Source organism: Rhea americana, unplaced genomic scaffold (assembly GCF_003343005.1).
Source record: "Rhea americana isolate MKP2758 unplaced genomic scaffold, rheAme1 scaffold_85, whole genome shotgun sequence".
NCBI lineage: Eukaryota > Metazoa > Chordata > Aves > Rheiformes > Rheidae > Rhea > Rhea americana.
The window spans coordinates 482,663-496,826 of NW_028187034.1; the positions used below are offsets into that span (position 1 = coordinate 482,663).

At 57.5% G+C, this 14,164-nt stretch overlaps 1 protein-coding gene across 1 annotated transcript; it reads left to right on the forward strand.

The window, feature by feature from the left end:
* Positions 1–6,619: 6,619 nt before the first annotated feature.
* CHADL (chondroadherin like) lies at positions 6,620–11,017 on the forward strand. Its single transcript, XM_085323427.1, has 4 exons — positions 6,620–6,787; positions 7,246–8,919; positions 9,723–9,889; positions 10,456–11,017. The coding sequence occupies exons 1-4, from the start codon at positions 6,629–6,631 to the stop codon at positions 10,664–10,666; spliced, it is 2,211 nt and encodes a 736-aa protein (XP_085179553.1). The 5' UTR covers positions 6,620–6,628; the 3' UTR covers positions 10,667–11,017.
* Positions 11,018–14,164: the final 3,147 nt, after the last annotated feature.

A 14,164-nucleotide genomic window follows, 5' to 3' on the forward strand; every position in this document is an offset into this window, starting at 1 on the left:
TTTACGTGTAATCTCTGCTTAAATTCTTTGAGGTTGTGGGCCTATTCAAAGCAACCACAGGGTAAAAAGGGGAGGGTATGGGAAGTTGTGAGTGGCTATGATCCATCAGTCTCTGGAAAGCAATGGCTCTCTGCTGCTTGGAGAAGAGCTGCCCTTCATATACAAGCAGTGTCCCTTCATAACAAGCTCCTGGGCCTCTTGCTACTCTTTCCCTGGAGGGGATGGTCTGGAGAAAAAGGACATGACAGAGGTAGAGCAGGGGTGTATAAATGAAGGCAGGGAGTCAACCTTAACAGGTAACTTAACTGGGCTGCAGATATCTGACCCACTGCAGATATTTCTGCCAATTGTCCTCCCTCCAATTCTTTCTCTTAAGGGTCCTCCTTCCTTCCCTACTTTGCCCGACTCCATTTGATGTCTTTAGCCACCTTGTGACTTCCAGCCATCAAGTCCTTGCCCATGGCACTGCTGTGCAGAGTGCTTTGGGAGGTTAGGCTGTTAAAGAGTAACAACTGTGAGATTTCAACTTCAGTTTCTTTTGAGAGCAAACAAAATTTAGGAGCTGAAAATTCTGCTGGCCCTAGTATCCAGTATCAAGATTAGATGCCTACAGGACAAGGGAGAGTGTGTGGATGGAAGTGACAGTGTGCAGGCAACAGATTTACTTCTAGGTAGGACATGGAGACTGAGCCTTTCCCCTTAGAGCTGGCTTAGGTCTCAGTCTCAGCAAAAAAAAAAAAAAAGGAATGAGAATTTCTAACCTTAGTTTGTATTAGGAATTGGTCCTAAAGGGTGGTAAATTCCTAGTGTTACATTGAAGGACTGCGAGTTTGTTCCAGTGTTGGTTCAGCTTGTCTTGTGCAACCAACTCACCCCCAAGAGCACTACTGCTGCAGGAAGTATTTTTAATTTGAACTTTATTAGTCCAGCATAACAGTGATAATAAAGAGAAAGAGATACTATATTAGTGTGTAGTGATCTTTGGGGGTCTGTGAGCAGTGAATCACTTCAGTGGGAGGAAGTGATGAGAGAATAGAAGAGGGCAGGTTTTCTTGCAGGCAAAGGCAATTTTTTTTTTTTTATGGAAAGCAAGGGTTATTTCCTTTAATGGAAGTTGAGGATGAAAATGAACTGCTTATGCCTCTCACTTTCTATGTATTCTGTCTTGCTGTTTTGGGAGAGTCAGTCTCCTGCTCTGTTTCCCCCTGTAAAAGGGGGTTGTGGCAGAACAGAAGGTGTCTGAAATTACCTGCATTGGGCACTTCAGAAATACTGGATGGCTTTTATTGGTTTTGGAAGGTAATTGCACAGCCTCTTGCCTCCTTGTCCTGGGGTGTAACCCCAGTGTCCTGAAAGCAATTAATGGACTTGGAAAAAGCTGAAAAACTGTTTAGGAACAGGAACGTGCCTAGCCAGGCTGAAATGGCAGGCTGCCACTTGCATTGCAGCGGTGGCCTGAGGTTAGAGCCTGCTTCTTGGAGAGGCAGYGAGGGCTTGGTTGCAAGGAGAGGAGGAGTGAGAGGGGAAGGACAGAAACATATCCTCTGCATCAGTGTTCTCCTTCTGATAGTTGCCACCTGGCCTTCCTCTAGCTGTTGAAGCTCCTCATGTGCTTTTGGCTCGGTAGAGGTGGCCTTGGGTGGATTAAAATCATCCGAGCTGAAGTGTCCTCACCTCATGTCCTGACCATTACAGCAAAAAACTACTCCCTTTCCACATCTCTGGAAGATGCCAAAACAGGTARGTACATTTCTGGGTGAAGAAACAACAACAGCAAGAAAAACTGCAGGGAGGCTGGGAAAATTCCTCATTTCTGATGAGCAGTCATGAGGCTTGGCACTGACTGAGCCTTCATCCAGCACTGGCAGCTTCAGTTTTCACATGCACCCCTGGAGAGATCTGAACCTCTGGAGGGTGATACTCATAGGGGCACATATGTGGGGGCTCAGTGGTGGGGAGTGAGCGCGATCCGCTGGCTCTTTGGGCYGCTGGCTGGCAGGATGTGGGCGGGGTGCTCAGTGCTCGGCTGGGGGCTGTGGAGCTGCAGCTCTGGCCGGCCTCCGATCACCGGGAGGCTCTTGGGTGGGGGGGGAGCAGGGTGGTCCTGACGGTGGCCAGGGCAGCRATGGTGGCAGCGGTGGTGGTCACCGCGCTGGCAAGAGGCTCGCCTCTCGCCGTCGGTGTGGCCGCGGGTTTGCCGCYGTCCTTGGGGCTGGTGGTGATGGAGCTCGTGCCTGGTGGGCAGGTCAGCTTCTGCAATTGGGGGGGGGGGAAGGGAGGAACAGAAGGGAACTGCGAGAGAAGGTGTTGTGGGTCTGCATTCGGCTCTGGTGACAGAGCCGGGGCCAGGCGCCCTCCCTGTGCGGCCCCCTTGGCCGGCACGGCTGCAGGCAGCGGTCTTGGGGTGCAGGGGACCCTGAGCCCCGAGCAACGCCGCAGCCTCTCTCTGTGCGATGAGAGCCCTGGTGCTCAGCACGTCCCCGCGCCTTTGGTTTCTGTGGCCCCCAGCGGTGACAGGAGCAAAGGAGGGAAGTGGGGATGGGGAAGGGCAGGAAGAGAAGGAAGGAGCGGCTGAAAGCGTGGGGCAAAATGGAAAGGGAAAAACACACGGCTGCTCCCCCACCCCGCGGCCCCAGCCAGGGCCCCAGGCAGCCTCTGAGCCTCCCTCGCTCCCCCCCTTCTGCCCTGCTCCTGTGCCACCTCCGAGGACCCCTCAGGGCCGGTGCCAGGGCTTAAAAAGCCATTTTCTGAGCTGAGGTCAAATGGGGCGGTGCCGGCCGGGGGGACCGAACCTCCACGGTGCCAGCGGCCGCCCTCGCAGCGCCCCAGGGGAGCCGGGCATGGGGAAGAGCTTCATCCCCCTCCACCTCTCCCCGGCCAATGCAGGAGAACTCCAGAGCACCCATAATCTCCACAGCCTTCAATTTTGCCTGCTTGGTAGCAGCAAACAAACATGCTCTTTTCTGGCCAGGGCTTCATGCTGTGGTGCCCATAAAGCACCGTGTCCTTGCCAGGCACCCAGCCCTCGCCTGCGCCGCCTCCCCAGCCACGTCCCCACCTTGCGAGGGTGGCGCGCTCGGAAAATACGGCCTCGGAGGAAAAACCCCGAGCTAGCAATGCCCGGCGCTCGAGGAAGGCGGGAGCAGCGCACCTCGCCGGGGCTGCTTGCCGGCGGGAGGCCCGGGAGGGCAGCCCCCCTCGGACCACGACCAGCACCACGGAAGAAAAGGTCCAACCTAAAGGAAACCAGCACTGCTGGCAAGCCATATTCCACCTCCACACACACTAGAGCTCGCCYGGCAACAAATCCCTGCCCTTTCTGGCTCTTTTTGCTCCCATTCCTCAGGACTAGGAGGTGGCCCTTCCCTGGCCTTGCTGCCCTCCACCAGCTCGCATCTGCTTCTTCTWCCTCTGGCAAAAACCCTCCTGTGGCCGGTGTTTCCCAGGGTCCATCACATCTCCCCCGCATGCTGCCCGGTGCCCACCCAAGCAGCACCGTGAGGGTCACCTACCTGCCCTGGGCGCTCTCGGGGTTTGGTTGGTGCTCGCAGTGTGCTGTCACCCTTCTCCCAATGAGTTCRGTGCAGGTGCACTGGAGTTTTTCCCTCCTCTCAGCGTCTGGTACAACCCACGAGGCAGCAGAGCCGGTGGCTTCCTCCTACCGTGTGTGGGGTGAAGAAAGGACGCAGCTGACCAGGAGAAAGGGAGTGCCACAAGGCTTGGGCMCGGCTGCAAGCGCCTGGCTCCCTTCCGCTGCACTGCCCCTTGCTGCTTCGGGCCATGGAGCTGAGCGCAGCACCTTGGTTCACCCTCCCTCCTCCCCTCCCCCAAGCACCAAATGTGGGCGACCAGCTGGCTGCGACCCCAGAAAACAGAGCTTGGTGAGCTGATGTGGGCAGCGAGTGCCCACAACGGAGGTCAAATGTCAAAGCTGGTGCCTATGAGCTGCCCATGGCATCGGTCAGGTCAGATGGCAAGACCAGGCCACCAGAAGGCCCCCAGTTCTCCTTCCAAGCTGGAACAACTGGGAGACCTTCCCCTCCCCCTTTGGTGGCTCCTGGGAGGTCTCACCAAGACTGGAAACACCACCTGCGTGACACGGGCGATAAGAAGCGCTCCCCACCCTTGGCGCCTGTGCTCCTGGGAGCCCGGCTGAGCCGGTGGGGAGGGGACGCCCAGCTGAAGCGAAGGCTGGGGAGACCCTGGGAGCAAGAAGCTCCTGGCCGGAGGTTCATCCCTCGCAGGCACACCGGGACGGGACCAGCGCTGGCAGGAGAAGCGGCAGGAAAGCGGCGGGTCGGTGCACGTCTGCTGGCTGCACAGGTTGAGCCGTGTCTCCTCCCCCCCCCCCAGTCTGGACCGAAACACGGCGCCTGCTCACGCCATTGCAAAGGAAAGCGCTGGCCGGAGGAGAGGAGGTGGAAAATTCCTCCTGGCTCCCCCGGGGCGCACCGGGCTCCAGGCCTGCCAGGCTCGTTCCCGCTCACTGCCGGGCAGAAGGGAGCAGCCGCCTGGCCAGGGCAGACGGCGAGCGCAGCCCCGGCAGGAGGGTTGTGCGGGGCGCCCGCTGGGGCTGCTGCCACCGCGCGTTTCTTGCATCCTTTCAGGCTCTGGTAAGGCCGTTTGGAGCCCCCCCCCCCCCGCCAAGCAGCGTCAGGTGGGTGTTTTTATCCATCCCCTGCCCTGGGATTAGTGGAGCTAAACCTCCCCGAGGGACTGCGGTGAAGACTGTCCCCGCAGGAGAGTTTGTGCCTCAGCTGCAGGCTGAACAACTGCTGCTGTTCAACTTAAGAACCTGCGGCTTCTTTTCCCTCCCCTCCCAATAGATGAAGGGTTTGATTGGCGGGGGTGGGGGGAAAAATATTAACATTAAATCCTTTGCAGATTTTGCTACTGCCTTTGAAGCAAGCAAATAAACAAAATCAGGAAAACTAGAGATTGCAAGTGCGGAAGGGACGGGAGCGGCGGCCCACGGGGCGCGCGGCTGCTCTGCGCGGCGCTTCGGGAGGGTGCGGGCGGTAGCGGCGGCCCTGGCTCCTTTCGCTCAGCCTCGCCGCAGCAGCTGCGATGCTGGATGGATGTTGACTTTGCGCACGGGCCAGTCACAGTTCCTGCGAACTATGCAGCCAGCAAGGGAAAGGCAGAGGGCGCAGAGAACGGGGACCTCGACTCCCGCGGCCGCTCGCTGGGCCCGCGCTGCTCCGGGGGGCGCAGGTCCCCCCCGCCAGCGTGGCAGGACGCACCCCGCGGGTCGCTGCCCTCTGCCCAAGGGGCTCGTCCCTTCCTCTCCCCCCCCATCCTCCTCCTCCTCCTCCCCCCCCCTTCTGCTGGCTCCATCCGGCGAGCCGAGCGCTGCCGCTCACAACGGCCCATTCAGCTCCCGCTTCTGCACGGAAAAGCAGAGAGCGGCGCAGCACCGCGGGAGCCCGGCGGCCGCCCGGCAGCGCTCTGCTCTCGCTTTGCCTCCTCCCGGGGATGAGGCGCCCCCCGGCCCCAGGTGAGCGGGAAGGGGGGGGGGGTGGCGGCGGCAGCCGGCATGCGGGTCAAGCCGCTGGGGACCAGTCCGGCGGCGCTCGCTGGAGGACGGCGCACCGTCGAACGCGGTGCGAGGACGGAGCCGGGGGGCAGGCCTGGGGGGGGCCGTGTCCGCTGTTCCCGGCGTCACCCCCRGCCCCGAGTGGGACGGGGAGGGGGGGAGGTTGTTCGCTGCCGCCTCGTCCTGCCCGCGCGGACCCCGGTGGAGCTCGCACGTCCAAACCGCTCCGAATAGCTCAAGGCGACGTTGGCACCGGCCGAGCGGGGCATACGCCGCGCTCGGCTTGCGGCCGGCGCCCGGGGCACGGGGGACGACGGCCGCAGCGCTGCGAGGCAGCTCGACTGCAGCCCACGGACCCGCCTGCCGTACGGAGACCGAGCCCTACCTTGTGTTCGTAACATCGCGCTCTTGGGCAGATCAAGYGAATTTTGTGCTGCTGGCGAGGAAGGAAGAGCGGCTCTGCTCCAAGCCCCGTCCCCAGCGCTGACCCTGGCCTCGCGCTGAGCCCCTCCTCGAGCAAGTCCAGGCAACATCTCCTTCTCAGCAATCTTCAAGGTAAAGATAAAACTTTGCCACTAAGTATTTATTTTCTCTTCCTTCTGCTTTCCTTCTCATTTACAATCCATAAAAACACAGTTCTAGAGCAAGAGGCTTTCAGAGATGCCCCATGGCTCCAAGTAATGATCTGCTTGTCCCTGCACTCGGTACTAGCRGTAGCTGATACTATTTTGGGAGAGCGTGGGAGCCTGGCCCCACTCCGCAGTTCCTGCCCGGTGCCCCTCCAGCGCCCACAGGGCTACGGCTGGCAGAGCCATCCCTGCCTCTTCCCGTCAACAGCCCTTTGCCCTTGAGTTTATCCAGCCCCTTTCGACTCTGCCGACACGAGCTGCCTCCATCACCTCCCGCAACAGTAAAGCCCAGAAATTCCCAGGAGCGTAAAAAGTTTCTTTTGTCTGGTTGAAACTGTGTCCTGCTAGTGCCCCCTAGGATTTGGTGAGCAGCAGATCTGCAGATTTCACTGTTGTCAGGAGGGATCTTTCCAGCTCGTCCTGCTTCATGCCGCATCTCCTCCAGCCGTAGGTGACGTCTGCGATGGAGCTTTCCCTGGGTCTCCTTCTGCTTGCAGCCGTGCTTGTGCTCCAGGAAACAGCTGCCAACCGGTGCCCTCCAGCCTGCATCTGCGACAACATCAGGACCCACGTCCTGTGCCTGAACAGGAACCTCACGGGGATACCCAGCACCATCCCACAGGTTGGCTGGTGAAGGCAGGGGTGGGGATGGAGGCATATGCAATCTCTGGACAGTCACATCATATGCCACCGTGGTCCTTGTCCCAGAGTACTGGCGTACCCAGTGAGCCTCCTCACCTTGTGCTCTGCATTTGGCATGTGCACGGGAAGGGAGGGCATGAGACCAGCCAGGTTCCACCAGGACCGGGCTCGTAAAATGCTGGCAACAAGCACATAATTCGGCTGAACCAAAAAGACAACTCACTGCTTTCCATGCCATGGATCATCACTGCCCTAACTTAACCCTGCTGTTATGAGGTAGATGATGAAATAAGCCTAGGATAGGACAGTGTAGGGACCACACTGATACTTCCATAACGAGCCCAGAGCCAACATGCTAGATCACTTCTGAGCAGGAGATGAAGCGGGGGAGGTTGTGATTTTACCTCTGGAATAAATCCACACTTGTGTTACCTGCAGATCACCAAAAAGCTGGATCTCCAGGGCAACAGCTTCAAGGTCATCCCTGCAGGAGCTTTCCTCAGTACCCCCTACCTCACACACTTAAATCTGCAGTACTGCAAGGTGGAGAGCATTGAGGAAGGAGCTTTCCGGGGACTGGGAAGACTAGTCTACCTCAACCTGGCCTCCAACAGTATAGCCTTCATCTACCAGGAGTCTCTGGATGGGCTGTCTTCCCTCCAACAGCTCATCCTGGAGAAGAATCGCATCGAGGAGATCCAGCCGGGTGCTTTCAGCCAACTGGGGTTCCTCAACTTCCTCAATCTTGGCGAGAATGCCCTTGTCTACCTCCCAGACATGGTCTTCCAGGGCCTGCAGGTGATCAAATGGCTCCGCCTGTCCCATAATGCCCTTCATGTCTTGGGTAATGAGGCCTTTGCTGGCTTGCCCACCCTGAGGAGGCTAAGCCTGGACCACAACGAACTGCAGGCACTGCCCAGTGAGGCTCTGTCAAGGCTGTCTGGGACGACACGGCTCGAGCTGGGCCACAACCCCATCACCTACATCACCGAAGAGGCCATCGACATGGCTTCGTTGAAGCACCTCTTCTTGGACAACGCGGCCCTCCAGGACATTTCACACAAAGCCTTTGTGAAGAGCCCTCAGCTGCGCATGCTGGACCTCCGCAACAACCAGCTGCAGGGGCTCCAGCCGCTGGCTGGACCAGCCAGCATAGCAAAAATCAGCTTGGTTGGGAACCCCCTGCTCTGCTCCTGCCACCTGCGCCCCTTTCGGGAGTGGATGAGGAGGGCACGGGTGCACGTGGAGGCAGTGTGTGCTGGCCCCCCTGCACTCTGGGGGCAGCAGCTGGAGTTGCTCAGGCCCCTTGATATGAGGTGTGGAGACCACCTGATAGGGGCACGGCCATCCCCTAGCCCTGCTCCTCCAGCTGGGCAGCCGGAAGAGGCTGCGAGAAGAAAGTGCCCAGAGGGTTGCACCTGCTCCCCAGATTTCCAACACGGTAACTGCGAGAACAGAAACCTCCGGGAGATCCCCCGGGGCTTCCCCAGCAACACCCAGCTCCTTGACCTGCGCCGAAACAACTTTCAGGCCGTGCCACAGGGCTCCTTCCCCGGTTTGAAGGGCCTGGTCTCGCTCCACCTGCAGAGCTGCAAAATTGCCATGCTGCAGCCCGGTGCACTCCAGGGCCTGGAGAAGTTAGTCTACCTCTACCTCTCTGACAACAACCTCTCTGCCTTGGATGCTGCTGCCTTTGATGGTGTTCCACAGCTTGCCTACCTGTACCTCGACCACAACAGCTTCACCCGAGTACCCCGGGGTGCCTTCAGGCTCCTTCCTAGCCTCTTCTCCCTCCACCTGCAGCACAATRCCATCACACAACTGTCCGAGGGCGACCTAGCAGGGGTGAAGAAGCTGCGCTGGCTCTACCTGACGGGCAATGCCATCAGCAACATATCCCCCACAGCCCTGAGTCCCGCCAAGATGTTGGAGAAGCTGCACCTGGATGAAAATCACCTGGGGGAAGTGCCCACGGGGTCTCTCCAGGGCCTGCCTGCCCTCAGTGAGCTGAAGCTGTCCAAGAACCCCATCAAGTCTGTGGGGGTTGGCGCCTTCCTGCCAGTGGCCAGCACCCTGCAGCACCTCTACCTGGACAACATGGGCCTGGAGCAGGTGTGCACAAGAGGGGAGACTCCTAGAGAAGGGGGCCAGGTTGCCTCCACAAAGCTGATGAAGTTAGAGATTCCTGTGGGGTCCCATGTCATTCCTCCCTGTGGGATGTTTCTGCCCTCCCTGTAGGATGTTTCTGCCCTGGACATCTTCAAGATGTCACTGTTCACTTTGGGAGATGCGTCACAGTCCAGCCAAGAGGAGATGCTTCCTCGGGCTCACCTGAAAGTTATCTTGGTCCAACACTCAGCTCCTAGGGGCCAATCTCTTCCTCTGCCTGGCCATCTGGGCAGTCATGGGTCCTCCCACATCCCTTGCCACTCTGTCCACAGTTCCCCCATGAAAACAGAGTCCTGCTCATTTCAGTGGACTTGAGATCATCCCCAAAGCCCTTCTGCCCCAGAGGATCCCCTTCCCACTTGCCTGGCCATGCATCTCCTTCTCTTGTCACCTCTTCTCCAGGACTCTTCACTACTAATATCCTGAATTTCTCCTTCCTTTCAAGAAACTGGTGGTACTGTCACCATCCTCTTAGGGACCAGGCCCCTTTTACATCATCAAGGGATCACTGTAGTGATTCCCAGAATGTGACTGAAACCAGTTAATTAAACCATTTCTTCCTTTCAGGGTATTAAGCCTGTGTACTGCTATTTAAAACAGTTTTTTCATGGGACCTCCAGACCCAGCACAGGCTTTCACAGTCCCCCCCTCCCACCCCAGACTGCAGGGATTAGCAGTGCACGTGCACACATCTGCTCATCTGCTCCAGCAGGAGCTGCCTGTGACTCACCCTTGCTTCATTGCAGATTTCCTCAGGTGCTTTTGCTGGTCTTGGGCCCAAGATCAAAAGTCTCTACCTGGAGAACAACAAAATGAGCCGTATCCCCGACATGCGCAGCTTCACAGGGCTGGAAATCCTCAACCTGCGAGACGTCCCTTTCCACTGCGACTGCCAGCTCCTTCCCCTGCGCAGGTGAGCTTCGGGAGGCGGCAGGGCCCACGGGAAATAGGGAAGGATAACGAAAAAAAAAAAAAAAAAAAAAAAAAAAAAAAAAAAAAAAAAACTTCCCTGGGAGGGTGGTCAGACACTGGCTCAGCAGCCCAGAGCAGCTGTGGGATCTCCATGTTTGGAGATACTCAGAAGTCACCTGGCGAAAGCCCTGAGAAACCTCATCTGGCTTTGAGATGAGCCCTGTGCCGAGGAGGTGCTGGACCGGAGAGCCCCCATTGGTCCCAGCTGACCAAAAACCTCTCTGTGGTTTTAAATGGGAGTTGTCAGCTCAGGAAGGACAGAAGCTCCGTGCCCTTGTGTTTGCTCTGGGCCGTGCCAGCCACGAGAGCCTTCTGGTGGTCCGCGCGTGGGGCAGACCAAGACGTGCCCTGCATGGGCCACCTGCTCCCTCATTAGCCCTAGGGCCACGGGCCCAGCGCTGACACCCGTCCGCGCTGGCGAGAGGCTGCAGCGCAGCCGGATCCGGACCCAGGCCGCTGCCTCCAAGCCTTCCCGTTCCTTTCTCTGATTTTCTGCCACCTCTCCAGGTGGATCGACAAACTCAATCTCCGCGTGGGGGCCACCTGTGGCTCCCCTGCCGAAGCCCAGGGCCAGAAGGTGAAGTTTTCCACCATCTTCCAAACTTGCCCTGGTTGGGGCCAGGACAAGGCCACTGGAGCCCGTCCTGTGAGCAAGCCCAGCAAGCAAAAGAGACTTGGAAAACCACCAACCAGGGGCCTCAAGAAGAGCAAAGCTTAGGAAAAGAGCACAGGAAGCAACGGGGCCGTCCCTGCTGGGAAGCAGTTTGGTGAGAGCAATTTTCCCAGACTCGTCTCTGCTGCAGCCACCCAGATATTGTGCAGGGTGCAAAGGAGAGAGCCTGGTACGACTGGACCGATGCCGATTTGTCCTGACCAAGGATCTGGGACCCAGGTCTTGGTCGTGCAGGACAAGACAGAGGCGCAATAACCTGGCAGGAAGTAGGTCAGAAGCTTTAGTAGTGTTTGCAACGCGCTTCATCTAGTGACTCAAACTGAATCAGACAAAACAAGATAATTATTTTCACAAGGCTTCTCCGTCCACTTAGGTCAGGTCTAATGTCCACCTGTTTTTTGGGGTTTTTTTTGTTTTTTTTTTTCCTTTGCCTTTGTAGGGCAAGTGCAATCTGCAGCAGGTTTTTCTTTAAATTGTTTTTAGGGATATTGATGTTTGTGCTTTAGCAGCCTCAGCAAACATCAAAGAGCCCCGAGGAGGACTGCAGAAGGCACTGCCATAATATCCTGCGCTGGCCCGAAACTTTAAAATAATCACCAGAGAAAACGTTTTTCTGAATTCCCAGAAGCTATTAAGGATTAAAAGAAAAGCAGGTATAAAACTTCCTGGTTTTCTGCAAAACGGGATTAGTTGTTTCCACATCCTGTTCCTAAGCGATGTGCCCAACCTAATCCCCGTAGCACCCCCCCAGGGCTGCCAGGTTTGCATTTCCCCTTCCTCAGGGGGAAGGCAAGAGACTCCCTCCCCCCCCCTTTTTTTTAAGTCAAAAATCAGCACTTTCTTCCCCCCGGGAAGACCTCGAAGGTAAACGCTTACAGCCGTCTAACGAGCGYGAGGGGTGCAGAGAGCAGCCCAGGAAAGGCTGAAGTCCTTCGGCAGGTCTCATGCCGCGAAGGCAACTGTCCTTATCACAGGCATGGGGAAAGGCGAAATCCCCGGGGGGAAGGAAAGAGAGAAACACCCTAAGGCGCCCGCTGCAGGCTGGTTACTCGGCCCGTGGAGCCGGCGAGCGGGCGCAGGCAGCCGTCTCGGGCCAAACCAGGCACGAATACCACACGGAGGTATTTTTGGAAGGAGAGACGATGCTCTCTATCTGCTAGGGGGAAAGGCAATATAAGAGTTTATATAGATTTATATAAAATTCATTTATACAGTTTACTTTTTCCTAACGTAACAGAGTATAAAAGTGCATATAAAAGGATATATATAAAATTCTACATGGAAGTATTTTCCTTTTCCTTTTTTTTATTCACTTCTCTACACTAACTTCTAGAAGAACTTGCAACCAGAAATACGTGTCCTTCGGGACGCGGTGCTGTTATTTATTGTTTAGCTTCAGGAATTTACCATCGCTTCCATTGGAGAAGCCGCTTCCCCGTGCTGACTGCTCCTTGGCTGTCTGCCACCTCCGGCTTCAYGTCCCAAGCTCCACGGCCCCTGCCAGCCCCCTTCGGAGCGCCCCGAGGCCCACGGCAGCGCGGGGACGAGCCCTCGGCTGGTGCTTCCCCTGGAGCCGGCTCGACCAAACAACCCTCGAGCTTCCCCGGGCCGCCCACGTCGCCGCTCCTCCTGGCGACGCATCCCTCGAGCGTGCAGGGCGGCCTCGCGGCCCGTTGAAACGCCGCCACCGCCCCCTCGTCCAACCCGCTCTGGTCCCCAGCGCCGCTTCGGTCCCCGCCTCGGGGCGGCCTCTTCTGCACCCGCAGCCCCCTCCTCGCSTCACCCCGCGGCACGGTACCTCACGCAGCCAGCACCCAGCGGGGCCATCTCTGTGCACCCAGCCTGCGCGCTCTCGCGGTCTTGGGAACTGTTGGTGGCCCTGGATGGGCCACCACGGCCACRTGGAAAGCCATACGCCACGTGACGACGAGTAACTTGCCCTTCCTGTCCGATCACCTCTGAAAGTCGCGTTCCTTCACTCCGGGCTCGTTCCTGCCTCCAGAGCAGCTACGGCATCCAGGCTCCTGATTCCCCACCTGCACCTTCTCCATGAGCATTTGTGCTATGGGGAAATGGGCAAAAGGAGGCTCAGGGGCTCCCAGCTGGGGCAGGCTGGAGAAAGCTCAGCTGCCAGCTGGAGCCAGCTTGAGGCCCAGCTCCACAGCTCTACTTTGTGCCCAGTATGAGTGGCCTTTGCCCACTGAGGGCCATGCTGGCATGGGGCYGGGAGGGCAGGATTGCCTCCCCCAAGGCTCTCTGCTAGAGGCTTGGCCGTTCACAGCGGGCAGAGAAAGGCACTTTCACAAAGTGCCCAGAGTCCTGGCGCTTCCTGGGCCCAAGCTGACGGGACCAGGGTGGCACAGACTGAGCCATGCCCTGGGGAGGGGAAGAGGACTGGGCTAGTTCCTCCAATGGCCACAAAACAGCTTTAGAGTCATCCCTGCAGGAGCTTTCTCCTCTCTCCTGAGTCTCTCTCACTTAAACCTGAAGTGATGCAAGGTAGAGAGCATCAAGGCAGGCACTTCCTAGGGCTTGCAGCAACTGACCCACCACAACTTGGCTTTCAAGAACATGGTTTCCCTCCATCCCAACGGGGTGATCGCTGGGACAATGAGCCATCCCAACGGGGCCTAACCTCTGGGCACTCAGCCTGAGCAAGAGCTCCTTCCCAGAGATAGAGCTGCTCACGTTGGTCACCCGGCTGCAGGAAGTCAGACCGGCAGGGAAGCCCCAGTGCTGTGCTTTCTCCATGCTCCCCCTCCAGGTGTGGGTGCAGAGGGCAGGGGTCAACACAGACACAGYGTGTGCAGACCCACCCAGGCTCAGGGCTATAGGTGCTGAGGACCCTCAAAGCTCCCAGCTGCTGRGAGCTCAGGGAAGGTGCTGGCCAGACAGCCCAAGAGTAGCTCACCCTAGTGACACGTCAGCGATAGGACCCTGCTCTCCTGCTGGACCCTTTGCTATGGCAACCACACAACCAGCTTCTACCTCCAAGTCTTCCCCCGCTCTGGGGCTAAAACAGTTTAAACTGGTTTCCTGCAGGAAGCAGCAAGCTCAGCCTTCACTAGCAATTGCCAGGAGCCGACAGAYCTGAGCCTCCAGGGCCATCTGTGATTCCTGCCTGGAAATTCATGGTAGGAGCATTGGCCAGAGGCAGACACTTTCTGGCAACCCCCCCAGCTCAGAGATGCTGTTTTCTTGGGGGCTTCCACGAGACACTTCCACAACTGCCCGAATCACAGCTGGGCACTGGCTGGCTGGCACAGCACTTTCTCACCTATGCAGCAGCAGGAAACAAATATGGAAGGAGAGGATGGTAACCAGAAGAAGCTGAGTCAGGATTATAGATGAGTTTTAGGGAGATTCAGGAAACATGACATTCTTCCCTCACCTGGACAGGTTCTGAACAGAAACTCGTGCCCTGTCTTGCCATCCTGTGCCCAAGCTCAGTGGCACTTTAACACTCACTCTAATGTCTTCACTATCAGCCCTCTTCTCCCCACCTTGGCTAATCCTGGTATTTTGCTGACACAGAAAGCAATA